At 47.0% G+C, this 15962-nt stretch overlaps 1 protein-coding gene across 1 annotated transcript; it reads left to right on the forward strand.

Annotated features, from left to right (window-relative positions):
• The first annotated feature begins 9535 nt into the window (after positions 1–9535).
• On the forward strand, positions 9536–15503 carry LOC135532257 (uncharacterized). Its single transcript, XM_064959852.1, has 4 exons — positions 9536–10087; positions 11323–11467; positions 11678–13939; positions 15303–15503. Exons 1-3 carry the CDS (start codon positions 9536–9538, stop codon positions 13567–13569), a joined length of 2589 nt encoding a protein of 862 aa, XP_064815924.1. The 3' UTR covers positions 13570–13939; positions 15303–15503.
• Positions 15504–15962: the final 459 nt, after the last annotated feature.

Genomic DNA, 15962 nt, shown 5'->3' on the forward strand with positions numbered 1-15962 from the left:
GGGAGAGGATCTCGTCCTTAACCTCGACGAGGAGACCCTCCAGAAAACGAGCGAGCAAAGCCGGCTCGTTCCAGTCACTTGAGGCAGCGAGAGTGCGAAACTCAATAGAATAATCCGTTATGGATCGATTCCCCTGACATAGGGAAGACAGGGCCCTGGAAGCCTCCTCCCCAAAAACAGAACGGTCAAAAACCCGTATCATCTCCTCCTTAAAGTCTTGATACTGGTTAATACACTCAGCCCTCGCCTCCCAGACTGCCGTGCCCCACTCACGCGCCCGTCCGGTAAGGAGAGAAATGACGTAGGCGATGCGGGCTGCGCTCCTGGAGTAAGTGTTGGGCTGGAGAGAGAACACCACATCACACTGAGTGAGGAATGAGCGGCACTCAGTGGGCTCCCCAGAGTAACACGGCGGGTTGTTGATCCTGGGCTCCGGAGACTCGGAAACCCTGGAAGTGGGCGGTGGATCGAGGTGGAGTTGGTGAACCTGTCTTGTGAGGTCGGAGACTTGGACGGCCAGGGTCTCAACGGCATGTCGAGCAGCAGACAATTCCTCCTCGTGTCTGCCTAGCATCGCTCCCTGGATCTCGACGGCGGAGTGAAAAGGGTCCGGAGCCGCTGGGTCCATTCTTGGTCTGATTCTTCTGTTATGTACTTGAGTGAAGACCCAAAAGCGGTTTTAACAGAAAACAGAGTTCTTTAATGAAAAAACAGGAATGGCATAAATCCTCTTCCAACGTAGTCAATGGAACAAAAGAACGTTAGTATAATGCAGGATGCACCTGCCAGGCAGACTCCGACAGGATAGGACAAGGTGGAAGCAAACGCGACGACAGCTTGCTTCTGGCATCAAAAACACAAACAAGAATCAGACACTGAAAGTAGCAGGAACAGAGAGAGAAATAGAGACCTAATCAGAGGGGGAAGAGAGAACAGGTGTGAAAGAGTGAATGAGCTAGTTAGGGGAGATGTAGAACAGCTGAAGAATGAGAGACAGAGAAGGTAACCTAAAAAGACCAGCAGAGAGAGACAGAGTGAAGAGAAAGGACAGGAACAGACATAACAAGACATGACAGGTAGTGACACAAATTCGTACTGTTCACATCAGGCCACAAATACATCGGCACTTGGACGAGTGGACCGAGTGAAAAAGAGCGAGTTCCTGCAGACAAAATGTCTAATGAACGGGAGAGGACATTGTCAGATGTCCTCACCCAGCGGCAATGTTCGTTTTCTCCAGAGACCAAAGAACGGATGGGGAGAGAAGGACAGCTGTATGTATGAGTCTGAATGTGAGTATTTGCGCGTGAGAAGATTGGGTGTTGAGGTCGTAGGTACAACTGTAAGCAATTCCGTTCTCAAATGTCTGTTTAATGTGAGAAACAAAATGAAAAACACCTGTTAGACCATTACAATGCGAACTGTCTTGCATTTTTACTATTACCAACAAGACAACGAAGTGATACGTGCCATGGAGACTTTTAACGGATACTTTCCAACAGCAAAAGTTCCCACGCTGAGAGATATTGTTTACGACACTATTATGCATACAATCCAAGTCACGTTTATTGTCATTCATACTCTTATTTTTAACCGAATATCTTTGCAAAAGTGTTCATTGTGTCAATTCAGAGCTCAGAAATATTGGAATAATGTGTTTAAGGGGACTGACATTCAAGACGCACAACAGGAGAACACAACAACCACATTTTCAATTGACAATCATTGCTTTAAATGGATGTGGTCGATAGATTTGTATAGGCATATATAAACAATGTATTTAACTTGTAAGGCAAGGTTGGATTAGTAGGTCTAACCAACATGCACCTGGATAATCGCGTTATGAATTGGGACGGGCTCCCACGTCCTCAAAAACACATTATGACATAATAAAGAGTTTAATGTTTCACGAAATAAAGACATAGAAGCTTAACCATTTATACAGGTTCTACACATTCCATTTCTCCATGGCAATAGAATGTAAACATTCTATTTTGCACCAAACATCGCCTACAACTCAATTCTAAGTGCAGCATATTGGACGACTCCACAGTCATTGATCATTCGCGACTTTAAGTTATTCCTGTTATCTCTAGAGCATCCCGTATATCTATAGCGCTGCATTTCTTCCCCATCTTACCATGGATAGGGTCTGGTGCAATCCGGAGTTCACTTATGGTCCCACAAAGGTAAATTTAGGAGAAATTAATTTTAGCATACTGTAAATGCCGGTGCATAACAAAGCATCATTATTTTCATTATCTTCAAAGGAATTCTGTAGAAGCAGCCTTTATTTTCAGACTCTGCAGGCCTGCTGGGAGGAAACATATTACAATAAACAGGTAAGATTCATCCCACAAAAACATAAACAACAGAAAGAGAGTTGTATTTCAAGACAGTTTAGAGAAGGTGATCATAAGAGTTCTTAATATCACTTGCAAATTGTGAGGCATGAGCAGTTGTGAAATGTTGCGTGAGGCCCTTCTGAAAGCACATGATATGGTATTTCGTGGCACGGTCTCACACCTTACCTCATCTTGCAGAAGAAGCTCATGGTCCACTATCTGCTGCTCCAGAGTCAAGGCCAGGTCCCGCCCCATGTCACCACAGAGCACATGAGCAACTGGCTGGTGTCTCAGGGCAAAAAATCCCTTAGGGAGAGGTGAGTACCACGTCAGCACTCACCTTCACTGCCATTCCCTGCCACCAGCAGCACTCCAGTAGGTGTGGGTAAAATAAACAACAGAAAAATCAGAAGCCAGGACACTTGAATTACTCTGTGTTTTATTTGAAGGGTGTGGAAGGAAACCCTGGAGGAAGGAAACAACCTCGCTCGGCTGGTAAGAGAATGAGAGTTAGAGACATACTACAAGTTAGTGAGCTCTTTACTGGCCTTTCAACAACGAGTTAGCACAGCAAAATAGATCTGTTGTGAAATTACACTAATGGGACTTCCTGTTTCATACTGCAGGCCTGGGAAGTAAACACTTGCCTAAAAATGATGAACATAGAGCATGAGGCTTTCTGCAAGCTCCGCCGCTCCATGCACCCCACCTCGTCAGCTGACATGTGAGTTCCATGTTCTGCCCTGCATATGACTTGATCCATTTATCTACACATCTGGAACTATGCAGAAACAGACTAAGACAGTGTTCTCTGTGAGCACATTGCACATCGTTTAGCTTTGTCTTCTCCTTTTTGTTGATTTCAGTGATCCTAAGGTCCACAGCATCGTGGAAAGAGCTGTGAGGAACATTCTGGGCGAGCAGTCCAATGAGCCCCATAGCAACCTGCTCAGCCCATCTCAGGTGCTGGTGGAGGTGGTGCCCAGGCTCCTCCTGGCCCTGTGGCTTCAGCCAGAGGAAGGCCATTCAGAGCACCCAATCCTAATAAGCGGGATGGCCGTGGGCATGGTGGCGGCCGTAGTGGAGAAGCTATCCTGCATGTTAAAGGACCCTTCCCCTCACATCCCTTTCTCCCGGGCTGCTGCTTTTGACTCTGTGCAGTCGATCCTCGGGAGAATCAGTCAGTCCTTCTCCACCGATGACCTGCAGAGCCCTTTTATATGAGCTCTGTCTGTGCCTTTGTGGCGGACGAGGTGCAGAGCTGCTTCCAGCCCCCTGCAGCCACCCTACCAGTTTCCCTGTACTCGCGGTGGCCGTTTCCACCACACTACCAGCTGACATCCAAGCAGGTGAGTAGCAATGATAGAGAGCACTCTGACAGACACCTGCTCTGATGACATCTTGGTGCCTTGTAGTAGTAGAGCTCATCAGGATTGTTGTTGTCACCCATAACACAGACCCGGTGTTATGAACTTGAGTGAAGTTCTTTAATAAAAAACAGGAATGGCATAAATCCTCTTCCAACGTAGTCAATGGAACAAAAGAACGTAGTATAATGCAGGATGCACCTGCCAGGCAGACTCCGACAGGATAGGACAAGGTGGAAGCAAACGGGATGACAGCTTGCTTCTAGTATCAAAAACACAAACAAGAATCAGACACTGAAAGTAGCAGGAACAGAGAGAGAAATAGAGACCTAATCAGAGGGGGAAGAGAGAACAGGTGGGGAAAGAGTGAATGAGCTAGTTAGGGGAAATGTAGAACAGCTGAAGAATGAGAGACAGAGAAGGTAACCTAAAAAGACCAGCAGAGAGAGACAGAGTGAAGAGAAAGGACAGGAACAGACATAACAAGACATGACAGTACCCCCCCACTCACCGAGCGCCTCCTGGCGCACTCGAGGAGGAAACCTGGCGGCAACGGAGGAAATCATCGATCAGCGAACGGTCCAGCACGTCCCGAGAGGGAACCCAACTCCTCTCCTCAGGACCGTACCCCTCCCAATCCACTAGGTACTGATGACCACGGCCCCGAGGGCGCATGTCCAAAATCTTACGAACCCTGTAGATGGGTGCGCCTCGACAAGGATGGGGGGAGGGACGAGCGGGGGCGCGAAGAACGGGCTTAACACAGGAGACGTGGAAGACCGGGTGAACGCGACGAAGATAGCGCGGGAGAAGAAGTCGCACTGCGACAGGATTAATGACCTGAGAAATACGGAACGGACCAATGAACCGCGGGGCCAACTTGCGAGAAGCTGTCTTAAGGGGAAGGTTCTGAGTGGAGAGCCATACTCTCTGACCGCAACAATATCTAGGACTCTTGGTCCTACGCTTATTAGCGGCCCTCACAGTCTGCGCCCTATTACGGCAAAGTGCCGACCTGACCCCCTTCCAGGTGCGCTCGCAACGCTGGACAAAAGCCTGAGCGGAGGGGACGCAGGACTCGGCGAGCTGAGATGAGAACAGCCGAGGCTGGTACCCGAGGCTACACTGAAAAGGGGATAGACCGGTAGCAGACGAGGGAAGCGAGTTGTGGGCATACTCTGCCCAGGGGAGCTGTTCTGACCAAGACGCAGGGTTACGAAAAGAAAGACTGCGTAAAATGCGACCAACAGTCTGATTGGCCCGTTCGGCTTGACCGTTAGACTGGGGATGAAAGCCGGACGAGAGACTGACGGAAGCCCCAATCAAACGGCAAAACTCCCTCCAAAATTGAGACGTGAACTGCGGGCCTCTGTCGGAAACGACGTCAGACGGAAGGCCATGAATTCGGAAAACATTCTCGATAATGATCTGAGCCGTCTCCTTAGCAGAAGGGAGCTTATCGAGAGGAATGAAATGAGCCGCCTTAGAGAATCTATCGACAACCGTAAGAATAACTGTCTTCCCCGCTGATGAAGGCAGTCCGGTGATAAAATCTAAAGCGATGTGAGACCACGGTCGAGAGGGAATGGGAAGCGGTCTGAGACGGCCGGCAGGAGGAGAGTTCCCAGATTTAGTCTGCGCGCAGACCGAACAAGCGGCGACAAATCGACGCGCGTCACGTTCCCGAGTGGGCCACCAGAAACGCTGGCGAATGGAAGCGAGCGTACCCCGAACGCCGGGGTGGCCGGCTAACTTGGCAGAGTGGGCCCACTGAAGAACGGCCGGACGAGTAGGAACGGGAACGAACAGAAGGTTCCTAGGACAAGCTCGCGGCGACGGAGTGTGAGCGAGTGCTTGCTTTACCTGCCTCTCAATTCCCCAGACAGTCAACCCGACAACACGCCCGTCAGGGAGAATCCCATCGGGGTCGGTGGAGACCTCAGAAGAACTGAAGAGACGAGATAAAGCATCAGGCTTGGTGTTTTTGAGCCCGGACGATAAGAAATAACAAACTCGAAACGAGCGAAAAACAGAGCCCAACGAGCCTGACGCGCATTAAGTCGTTTGGCTGAACGGATGTACTCAAGGTTCCTATGGTCAGTCCAAACGACAAAAGGAACGGTCGCCCTCCAACCACTGTCGCCATTCGCCTAGGGCTAAGCGGATGGCGAGCAGTTCGCGATTACCAACATCATAGTTACGTTCTGACGGCGATAAGCGATGAGAGAAAAACGCGCAAGGATGGACCTTGCCGTCAGAGAGAGAGCGCTGAGAAAGAATGGCTCCCACGCCCACCTCTGACGCGTCAACCTCAACAACAAACTGTCTAGAGATGTCAGGTGTAACAAGAATAGGAGCGGATGTAAAACGATTCTTAAGAAGATCAAAAGCTCCCTGGGCGGAAACGGACCACTTAAAGCACGTCTTAACAGAAGTAAGGGCTGTGAGGGGAGCTGCCACCTGACCGAAATTACGGATGAAACGACGATAGAAATTAGCGAAGCCCAGAAAGCGCTGCAGCTCGACGCGTGACTTAGGAACGGGCCAATCAATGACAGCCTGGACCTTAGCGGGATCCATCTTAATGCCCTCAGCGGAAATAACGGAACCGAGAAAAGGGACAGAGGCGGCATGAAAAATGCACTTCTCAGCCTTCACATAAAGACAGTTCTCCAAAAGGCGCTGGAGGACGCGTCGCACGTGCTGAACATGAATCGAGAGAGACGGAGAAAAAATCAGGATATCGTCCATGTAAACGAAAACAAAAATGTTCAGCATGTCTCTCAGGACGTCGTTAACTAGTGCCTGAAAGACAGCTGGAGCGTTAACGAGGCCGAAAGGAAGAACCCGGTATTCAAAGTGCCCTAACGGAGTGTTAAACGCCGTCTTCCACTCGTCCCCCTCCCTGATGCGCACGAGATGGTAGGCGTTACGAAGGTCCAATTTGGTGAAAAACCTGGCTCCCTGCAGGATCTCGAAGGCTGAAGACATAAGAGGAAGCGGATAACGATTCTTAACTGTTATGTCATTCAGCCCTCGATAATCCACGCATGGGCGCAGGGACCCGTCCTTCTTCTGAACAAAAAACCCCGCTCCGGCGGGAGAGGAGGAGGAGACTATGGTACCGGCGTTGAGCGAAACCGACAAATAATCCTCGAGAGCCTTACGTTCGGGAGCCGACAGAGAGTATAATCTACCCCGGGGGGAGTAGTTCCCGGAAGGAGATCAATACTACAGTCATACGACCGGTGTGGAGGGAGAGAAGTGGCCTTGGAACGACTGAACACCGTGCGCAGATCGTGATACTCCTCCGGCACCCCTGTCAAATCGCCAGGCTCCTCCTGTGAAGAAGAGACAGAGGAAACAGGAGGGATAGCAGACATTAAACAGGTCACATGACAAGAAACATTCCAGGATAGGATAGTATTACTAGACCAATTAATAGAAGGGTTATGGCGCACTAGCCAGGGATGACCCAAAACAACAGGTGTAAAAGGTGAACGAAAAATTAAAAAAGAAATGGTTTCGCTATGATTACCAGAGACAGTGAGGGTTAAAGGCAGCGTCTCACGCTGAATCTTGGGGAGAGAACTACCATCTAAAGCGAACAAGGCCGTGGGCTCCCCTAACTGTCTGAGAGGAATGTCATGTTCCCGAGCCCAGGTCTCGTCCATAAAACAGCCCTCCGCCCCAGAGTCTATCAAGGCACTGCAGGAAGCAGATGAACCGGGCCAGCGGAGATGGACCGGAAAGGTAGTGCGTGATCCAGAAGGAGAGGCCTGAGTAGTTGCGCTCACCAGTAGCCCTCCCTTTACTGATGAGCTCTGGCTTTTACTGGACATGAGGTGACAAAATGACCAGCGGAGCCGCAGTAGAGACAGAGGCGATTGGTGATTCTCCGTTCCTTCTCCTTGGCCGAGATGCGGATACCCCCAGCTGCATAGGCTCAGCATCCGAGCCGGCGGAGGAGGGAGGCAGTGATGCGGCAGGTGGCAGTGATGTGGAGAGGGAAGCAACGGAGAACGCGAGCTCCTTTCCACGAGCTCGGCGACGAAGATCAAACCGTCGCTCTATGCGAATAGCGAGAGCTATTAAGGAGTCCAGACAGGAAGGAACCTCCCGGGAGAGGATCTCATCCTTAACCTCGACGAGGAGACCCTCCAGAAAACGAGCGAGCAAAGCCGGCTCGTTCCAGTCACTAGAGGCAGCGAGAGTGCGAAACTCAATAGAATAATCCGTTATGGATCTATTCCCCTGACATAGGGAAGACAGGGCCCTGGAAGCCTCCTCGCCAAAAACAGAACGGTCAAAAACCCGTATCATCTCCTCCTTAAAGTCCTGATACTGGTTAATACACTCAGCCCTCGCCTCCCAGATTGCCGTGCCCCACTCACGCGCCCGTCCGGTAAGGAGAGAAATGACGTAGGCGATGCGGGCTGCGCTCCTGGAGTAAGTGTTGGGCTGGAGAGAGAACACCACATCACACTGAGTGAGGAATGAGCGGCACTCAGTGGGCTCCCCAGAGTAACACGGCGGGTTGTTGATCCTGGGCTCCGGAGACTCGGAAACCCTGGAAGTGGGCGGTGGATCGAGGCGGAGTTGGTTAACCTGTCTTGTGAGGTCGGAGACTTGGACGGCCAGGGTCTCAACAGCATGTCGAGCAGCAGACAATTCCTCCTCGTGTCTGCCTAGCATCGCTCCCTGGATCTCGACGGCGGAGTGAAAAGGGTCCGGAGCCGCTGGGTCCATTCTTGGTCTGATTCTTCTGTTATGTACTTGAGTGAAGACCCAAAAGCGGTTTTAACAGAAAACAGAGTTCTTTAATAAAAAACAGGAATGGCATAAATCCTCTTCCAACGTAGTCAATGGAACAAAAGAACGTAGTATAATGCAGGATGCACCTGCCAGGCAGACTCCGACAGGATAGGACAAGGTGGAAGCAAACGGGACGACAGCTTGCTTCTAGTATCAAAAACACAAACAAGAATCAGACACTGAAAGTAGCAGGAACAGAGAGAGAAATAGAGACCTAATCAGAGGGGGAAGAGAGAACAGGTGGGGAAAGAGTGAATGACCTAGTTAGGGGAAATGTAGAACAGCTGAAGAATGAGAGACAGAGAAGGGAACCTAAAAAGACCAGCAGAGAGAGACAGAGTGAAGAGAAAGGACAGGAACAGACATAACAAGACATGACACATCCCTGCAATTTTCCGTTTTGTACGGATATACAGCCATGTGTCTCCAGTATCCGGCAAGTCTCTGACAGAATCAGAGAGATCCTCTAGCACAAACCTGAAGGTTCGCAAGAGAGGCAGCAGCAAATCCTCAAGGTCTTGCACGGCCAAATCAAGCTCCTCTCGTAATGGGTATGTTCAGTCATTCCTAAAGAAACCGGTTTCACCTAACTATTCATAACTCATTTTGTGAAAATATGTTTTGTTATCTGTGTAACAGTTTACTCTTAATGACCAATTTAATTGATTACTGAATTATGCATTGATGTGACTACCGTGTCTACTATTGATTATGGAATGTTGTATTGTTTGCTTTGTATTCTCAAAGGTCTCAGACAGTGTTGCCAAATACTCAGGGAGATGGTGAGTCTATTTCATCTGAGCCACTCAGTGACTTTTTGGGATCACTGAGGACAGTCTCCTCACTGGTGTCCAGGATTCCTTCAAAAAGTCACTGAACAATGTCCTCTGTATCCAAAGAGAGGGCCAGGTAGACACTCAAAGTCTATCCCGGGTTATTGTTGGAGAAGTGTCAAAGAAGGTCAATTCCATAATCTCTGTGGCCATCCAAACTCCCATCTCTGGGCGAATGTCCCCTGTCATTTTTGCCAGTGGTGGTGTCTCCAGCACCAAGGTGGTTGAGGAGATGGTGTCTGGCATTTCCAACATACTTCAGATGTACATTAATGGGAAGAGTGTTGAGCAGAGTGTTGTTCTCATAGAGGATGGTGTTGAGGTGGATATGACACATTTAACAGGACAGGTCATGACAGCCCTCAGTGGCACTGTTTTGAACTTCAGCAATAAGGAGGAAAATGAACCCGACAAGAGGGAACTGCTTTGTGTTGTTGCTGACCACATGAAGATGCTTGAAGCTTGTAAAAGTCCCGAGGAGATGCTAAAACAAGGAGAGAGCAACCTAAATATCAAAGGTGCCAAATCTAGTCTTCGTCTGTCAACACAAAGTATGGACAGACTACTCACTGAGGAGTTTCAGACCAAGGCCATTGAATCGATCCGGGAGATCGTTAAAAGATTCAGGGGTTGTACATCATGTTGTTCTGGCACTACATCATCTAGTCCAACTCCTAGGATAGGTGAGATCAGAGACCTTATGATTGACCCTGAGGCTTCTGAGTTGGTAAGTACCTTTGTTTCAGACATGGACAATCTTACCCAGTCTATCAGGGCATCCTGCTCCCCTGCACAGGGTGAGCAGATCCTTCTTGAAAACCATCAAAGTAAGATCTGGTCTTACACTGTTGGTTGTTACTACGACATGAAAAATACGCTGAAGAGGCTTCTTACCTGTCCAGAAAAAGGGGATCTCGCAAGTACATTTGTGGAGAGCACAAAAGATTCTTTCACAATGGTTCCAACTTTGTGCCTGGACGTCGGTCATTCCAGTAATGGTGAGGCTGACACATCAGACTCCATTTTTTGTAAACCACTTTTAATAACCCCCTCATCTATGAATGAACAAAAAGGACAAAGTGAGACCCCAAAACCTCTCTTGGCTCTCAAAAGTATTTGCAAGACCAAGTCCTCCTTGACACCACAAAAGCGATTGCCAGCCAGGTTCTAGTCTTGTATAAGACTGAGGTGATGGAGAAGTTCTCATCTTCTGTTGGAGAGTGTGATTCTGAAGAGTCTCTGGAGGCCATTCTATTTGTGGATGGCATCATGTCTGACTTGAATGATTTCACCAGTTCTTGTTCCGCCTCACCATCTGAGTTGTTAGACAGTGAACAATGTCTCTCCCATCTCACTTTTCCACTTGGTCTGCAGGACAGCACCACCAACAGTGAATCTACCCAGAGTCTTCCAGTTATAAATATGACAAAACTCTCCAGTGTGTCTTTCCAGACAAAGGCTAGAAAGGCAGTGAGTGAAGCTCTGAGATCTGTCAACCCCTTTACAAACAGCTTACTGGGAGACTCTGAAGCATCTAAATTACTGGACACTTTTGTAACAGATGTGGAGACTATTGTTCAGTCCATGCAGGCACATGAATCTGAAATTCTCAGAATTTCAAAAGTGAGCACCCTTTCTGCTGCTCGTATTATATATCATAGATTTCGAGAAATGCTGAGGCGTTTTCTCACTTCCTGCCAAGACTCTGTAAAGGTCATCGATGGTGTTACACCAATATATGATGAGACTCTCAAACAGGCTCCTAGTGAAAGTTTAGATTCTCAGGTGACTTGTAATAGGGATTCTCTTGAAATCCAAGCGGACCTTCAAACCTGTACCAAGGAGGTCATTAGTCAGATCCTCACTGTGTATCACTCGGAGGAATCCATGGAGGAATGCCTCTCTAGCCTAAAAGGAGATACAGAAGACCTGTCCAAGCTTTTGGATGCCGTTGTTTCTCAGATTGACGTCCTTGCCACCTCCAAATCATATTTATCTGTTGATGACTATGCTGTCAATACACAGGACAATTTGCATGGTGAGATCAACAATGATGAGGAGGAGGCATCCTCTAGAAGTCTTAAATCCAAAGCCTTTGACAAACTATGTACTGATGAATTTCAAACTAAAGCCTCACATATGGCTGGTGGGATCCTTCAATCAGGGTTAATTGGTATTGTAAATACCAGCCTTGATGGTAGAAGTGCAGACATTTGTGCAGAGTCCAGTAATGATGGTGATGATAGAGATGTCAAAATCCTTCAGAAGAGTGGAACTCCATCTTTATTCACCTCTTCTCTGCACACCAATTCTGCAGCATCCAACATCGTCAGAAGCATCACTAAAGACGTTAATAGCTTCACCCAGATGACTAAAATGTCTGATGCTTCAGTGTCTGGCCAGTTAGAGAGATCCCTGTCAGCTTCAACCCTTCCTGTCAGTGTTCACAACGGGGCCAATGTGAAAGGAAAGATCATTTGGCCAGGCACTGTTAACCTGTTCAACAATGTGTTCACCAAGGTCAAGGATTTTTTTGCCCAGCAACAACCGGTCCTCCTAGACAATGTGGTTGAGGCCCCCAAACATGCCGAATCCATATGCAGAACAGCTACTTCTACACAAATGATTTACAGTGTACATGAAGGCAGCCAGACCAGCATGGCAAATTATTCCAAAGCCTTAATTAGTCAGACTCTGATGGCAATCCAGAGGAGAGTGTCTATGTCAGAGAGGATGAGCACCTCAGAGATAGGCCTCTTGACTCGTTCCATCATGGGCTCCATGTTGGAGGATGTTGACATGGTGAGAACTGATAGACACGAGATACACCGGCCATCCTCCTCAAAGTCCTCCCTGTCCATCACCTCTGCCATGACCAGAGGGTCCCAGAGTGATTTTACAAATTCTCTTCCAGGCACTCCAGTCCCCAATGAGTGGCCTGTTGAAATATATTGTCCTATCATTAGGAGTTCGGTCATTGATATGAGTGACTCCTCAACTCATTCACAAGGGTCAACAAATTACACAAGGCAAACCATCTCTGCCATAGTTGACACTGTTATGGAGGTCATTCCAAGAGAAGATACGGAACACATAGCCACTGCAGATGATGTCACTTCTTTTACAAGAAGACTTGCGAGACTCAGCCCCAGGGACGGTCTTCAGAACTTCTCACATGAGCTCACTGACAAAGTTTATGAGCTCATAAAAAGTCACAACACCCCCCAGGCTCTTTTTGTGTCAGCTGGCAAGAGCGTGTCTGACTCTATTCTTTTGAAGCTGAAGACAGGATCGAATGCTTCTGAAGAATCCAGGGAGTTCCCATCTGACCTTGTGTACTCCTTTGCTACGGAGTCAATAAAACGTCTGCTACAGCAGATTGTCTTCTGGCTTCCTCCACCATCACAAGGATCCGATTTCTGCCAAACTATCATCTCTGATGGTTCTCTGCAGGAAACAAGTCAGCTTATCCCGAACTCTTCTGCCACCTCCATTAGTTCCACACAGGTTTACTGTGACACAAAGAGCCTTTTCACCAATATAATGGTCAATCAGGTCATGGATACCTGTTCTGTGGCCTCCAATTCATCAGAAGAATTATCAGAGTTGATGAACATAATCAATGGGTTGTCCCCAACTGATGCTGGAACACTTGACTCTGGCAGACCGGCTCTCATGACCACTAGCCGTCAGTCTAGTGCCAAATCATTTCCTAAACCCTCTCTGTCTGGCAGCAGCACACACAATGGTGGAACTGTGGATATTCAAGTTTTAGGAGAGGTGGAATCCAAGATGGACAACAAAGATCTGGAGATGTCTAGTGTCTCTGTGCATCCATCAACTACATCAGCCATGGACTCTGATACACATGCATCATTTGACTCCACTAGCAATCACTACACCTCTTTGGTACTTTTACTGATTGTTCGATTGCTGTCAATGATCACCCCTATCACATTACTGGAATCCTCCGACATTGGTGAAACATCAAGAGTTCTCACAAAGAGGATTCTGTCTGAGTTCTGTGGCACCTCAGGCCCTGAACAAACTCAAGCCTACCCCCAGAATCTGAAAATCAAAAAGATTTTCAAGGCTGTCTACATGGGGCTTCTTCAAGAATTCGGGTCAGAGAAGATGCTCCAGGTTGCAATGAAGTCAACGGATTATGCATTTGACGATGCCCTGGTCAAATCATTAACTAGGGAATAACTACCTAAATGCAATGAGGCTAGCTCTTCACCTCCCTCCATGACCCAGTTGTCATCACACAATGCACTTGGCAGTGACGAGGTAGGTCATTCTGGGCTTCCAACAACTGGTAGAAAGGAAAAGAAGAGAGGAAGATTCAGCGCTCTCTGTGGACTCAACCCAAAGGTACATATGTCATCAAAATACAAATTATAAAGATTATTTTTATTCATTACGTACAGTATGATGGTAAACACTGATACCCTTTGTGTGCAATTTCTCCTACTGTATAAATGACTGTTTGTTACCCAGTGTACAAAGAAGGACAACAAGAAGAACCACTTCACTCCAACACCTTCCCAGAACCAGACCCCTGCCGTCAGTGAAACAGGTAAGTCAATACACTCAAATGTGTACTGAACAAAAATATAAACGCAACATGCAACAATTTCAAAGATTTTATTGAGTTTCAGTTCATATAAGGAAATCAGTCAATTGAAATACGCTCATTAGGCCCTTATCTATGGATTTCACATGACTGGGAATACAGATATGCATATGTTCATCACAGAAACCTTAAAAAAAAGGTAGGGGCGTGGATCAAAAAAACAGTCAGTATCTGGAGTGATCACCATTTGCCTCATGCAGCGTGTCACTTCTCCTTCGCATAGAGTTGATCAGGCTGTTGATTGTGGCCTATGGAATGTTGTCCCACTCCTCTTCAATAGCTCTGCGAAGTTGTTGAATATTGGTGGGAACTGGAACACGCTGTTGAACACGTCAATCCAGAGCATCACAAACATGCTAAATGGGTGACATGTCTGGTGAGTATGCAGGCCTTTCGACATGGGTCCATGCATTATCATGCTGAAACATGAGGTGATGGTGGTGGATGAATGGCAGGACAATGGGCCTAAGGATCTCGTGACGGTATCTCTGTGTATTCAAATTGCCATTGATAAAATGCAATTATGTTCGTTGTCCGTAGATTATGCCTGCACACACCATAACCCTACAGCCAACATGACGCCATATACTTGGTCTGTGGTTGTGAGGCCGGTTGGACATACTGCCAAATTCTCTAAAACGACATTGAAGGTGGCTTATGGTAAAGAAATAAACATTCAATTCTCTGGCCACAGCTCTGGTGGACATTCCTGCAGTCAGCATGCAAATTGCACGCTCCCTCAAAACAAGTCAACCAGCGTTTTTCCTTGCTCCTATTTTTCTCAGTCTCTGTCTCTGAGACATCTGTGGCATTGTGTGGTGTGACAAAACTGCACATTTTAGCGTGGCCTTTTATTGACCCCAGCACGAGTTGCACCTTTGTAATGATCATGCTTTTTAACCCACAAGAGTCTAAGCCCTGTCTGGGCCGAGGAGTTTGTATCGGCCTTACTGCTATTTGCCCATCCAAACGCATTGAATAACAGATTCACTACATGGAACTGAAGTGTCTGTCCTAAATCTGAGAGATATAAGAAAGTTGACAAATATATATTTATATTCATATGTATATATATCATTTTAAATGTTTTTATCACCTTCTTTTTGGCACTAAACAGTCTAAGCCCTGGGGGGGGCCTATGTAACACTTCTGCGTTAAATAGGCGGATTGAGACTGCGAGGCTACCTGCCGCCCTACATTTGTAAATAATGTAGAATATTACAATTTAAATAATAATAATGCAATAGTAATTCTTCACACCAACTAGGGTCAGTTAAAGAAAATGTTATATTTACATTTTTTTCAGCAATTGTCAATGATCAAGAATCCTGCCGAACAGAGAGTGTATGCTCCACCAAGAAGAAACCAAGGAAGCGTTCGCTCATTTCCAGGATGTTTTCAGCTATAGGCAAAGCCTTGTCCAGTCCCTTTACTTCCTGCTATAAAAAGAAGAGCACCTAATCTATATTTCAAAATAAATATTTGAAATGAACATAATTGTATTAATTCTTCATGTTGAGTGTTTTTCATTATATATTATTGGATGATATAAAGGGTAGCAGTAGTAGTAGAAGTAGAAGTTGTATAGTTGCCTATATTACTTTTACTTTTAAGATACATTTAAAAAAAATAAGAATAGTGTGTACTTCTAGGTACAGTTGAAGTCTGATGTTTACATACACCTTAACCAAATACATTTAAACTCAGTGTTTCACAATTCCTGACATTTAATCCTAGTAAAAAAATCCCTGTCTTAGGTCAGTATGGTCCCTGCAGTAGGACTACATGCTGGCCATGAGGTTCTCCAAGTGGTACTCCAGGAGGGTGGAGAGCTCAGTAACCAGAGACTCTGGGTTAAAGTACCAGGCCAGCTGCTGGCCAAACATGTCATCTAGCAGGGCCATCAGCCCATCCTGAAGAGAACACCACACAACACATTGAAAATGGCTCTGAGTTACTAGCTTAT

This window comes from Oncorhynchus masou, unplaced genomic scaffold, assembly GCF_036934945.1.
Source record: "Oncorhynchus masou masou isolate Uvic2021 unplaced genomic scaffold, UVic_Omas_1.1 unplaced_scaffold_1788, whole genome shotgun sequence".
Lineage (NCBI taxonomy): Eukaryota > Metazoa > Chordata > Actinopteri > Salmoniformes > Salmonidae > Oncorhynchus > Oncorhynchus masou.

Bases quoted from the DNA above. Each gene is read 5' to 3' on its own strand.
- LOC135532257 (XM_064959852.1), top strand. From the start codon at position 9,536: ATGTCCCCTGTCATTTTTGCCAGTGGTGGTGTCTCCAGCACCAAGGTG. The intron at 10,088-11,322 runs GTAAGTACCTTT...GTTGTTTCTCAG, and splicing joins ACCCTGAGGCTTCTGAGTTG to ATTGACGTCCTTGCCACCTC. The intron at 11,468-11,677 runs GTACTGATGAAT...CCAATTCTGCAG, and splicing joins CAAAGCCTTTGACAAACTAT to CATCCAACATCGTCAGAAGC.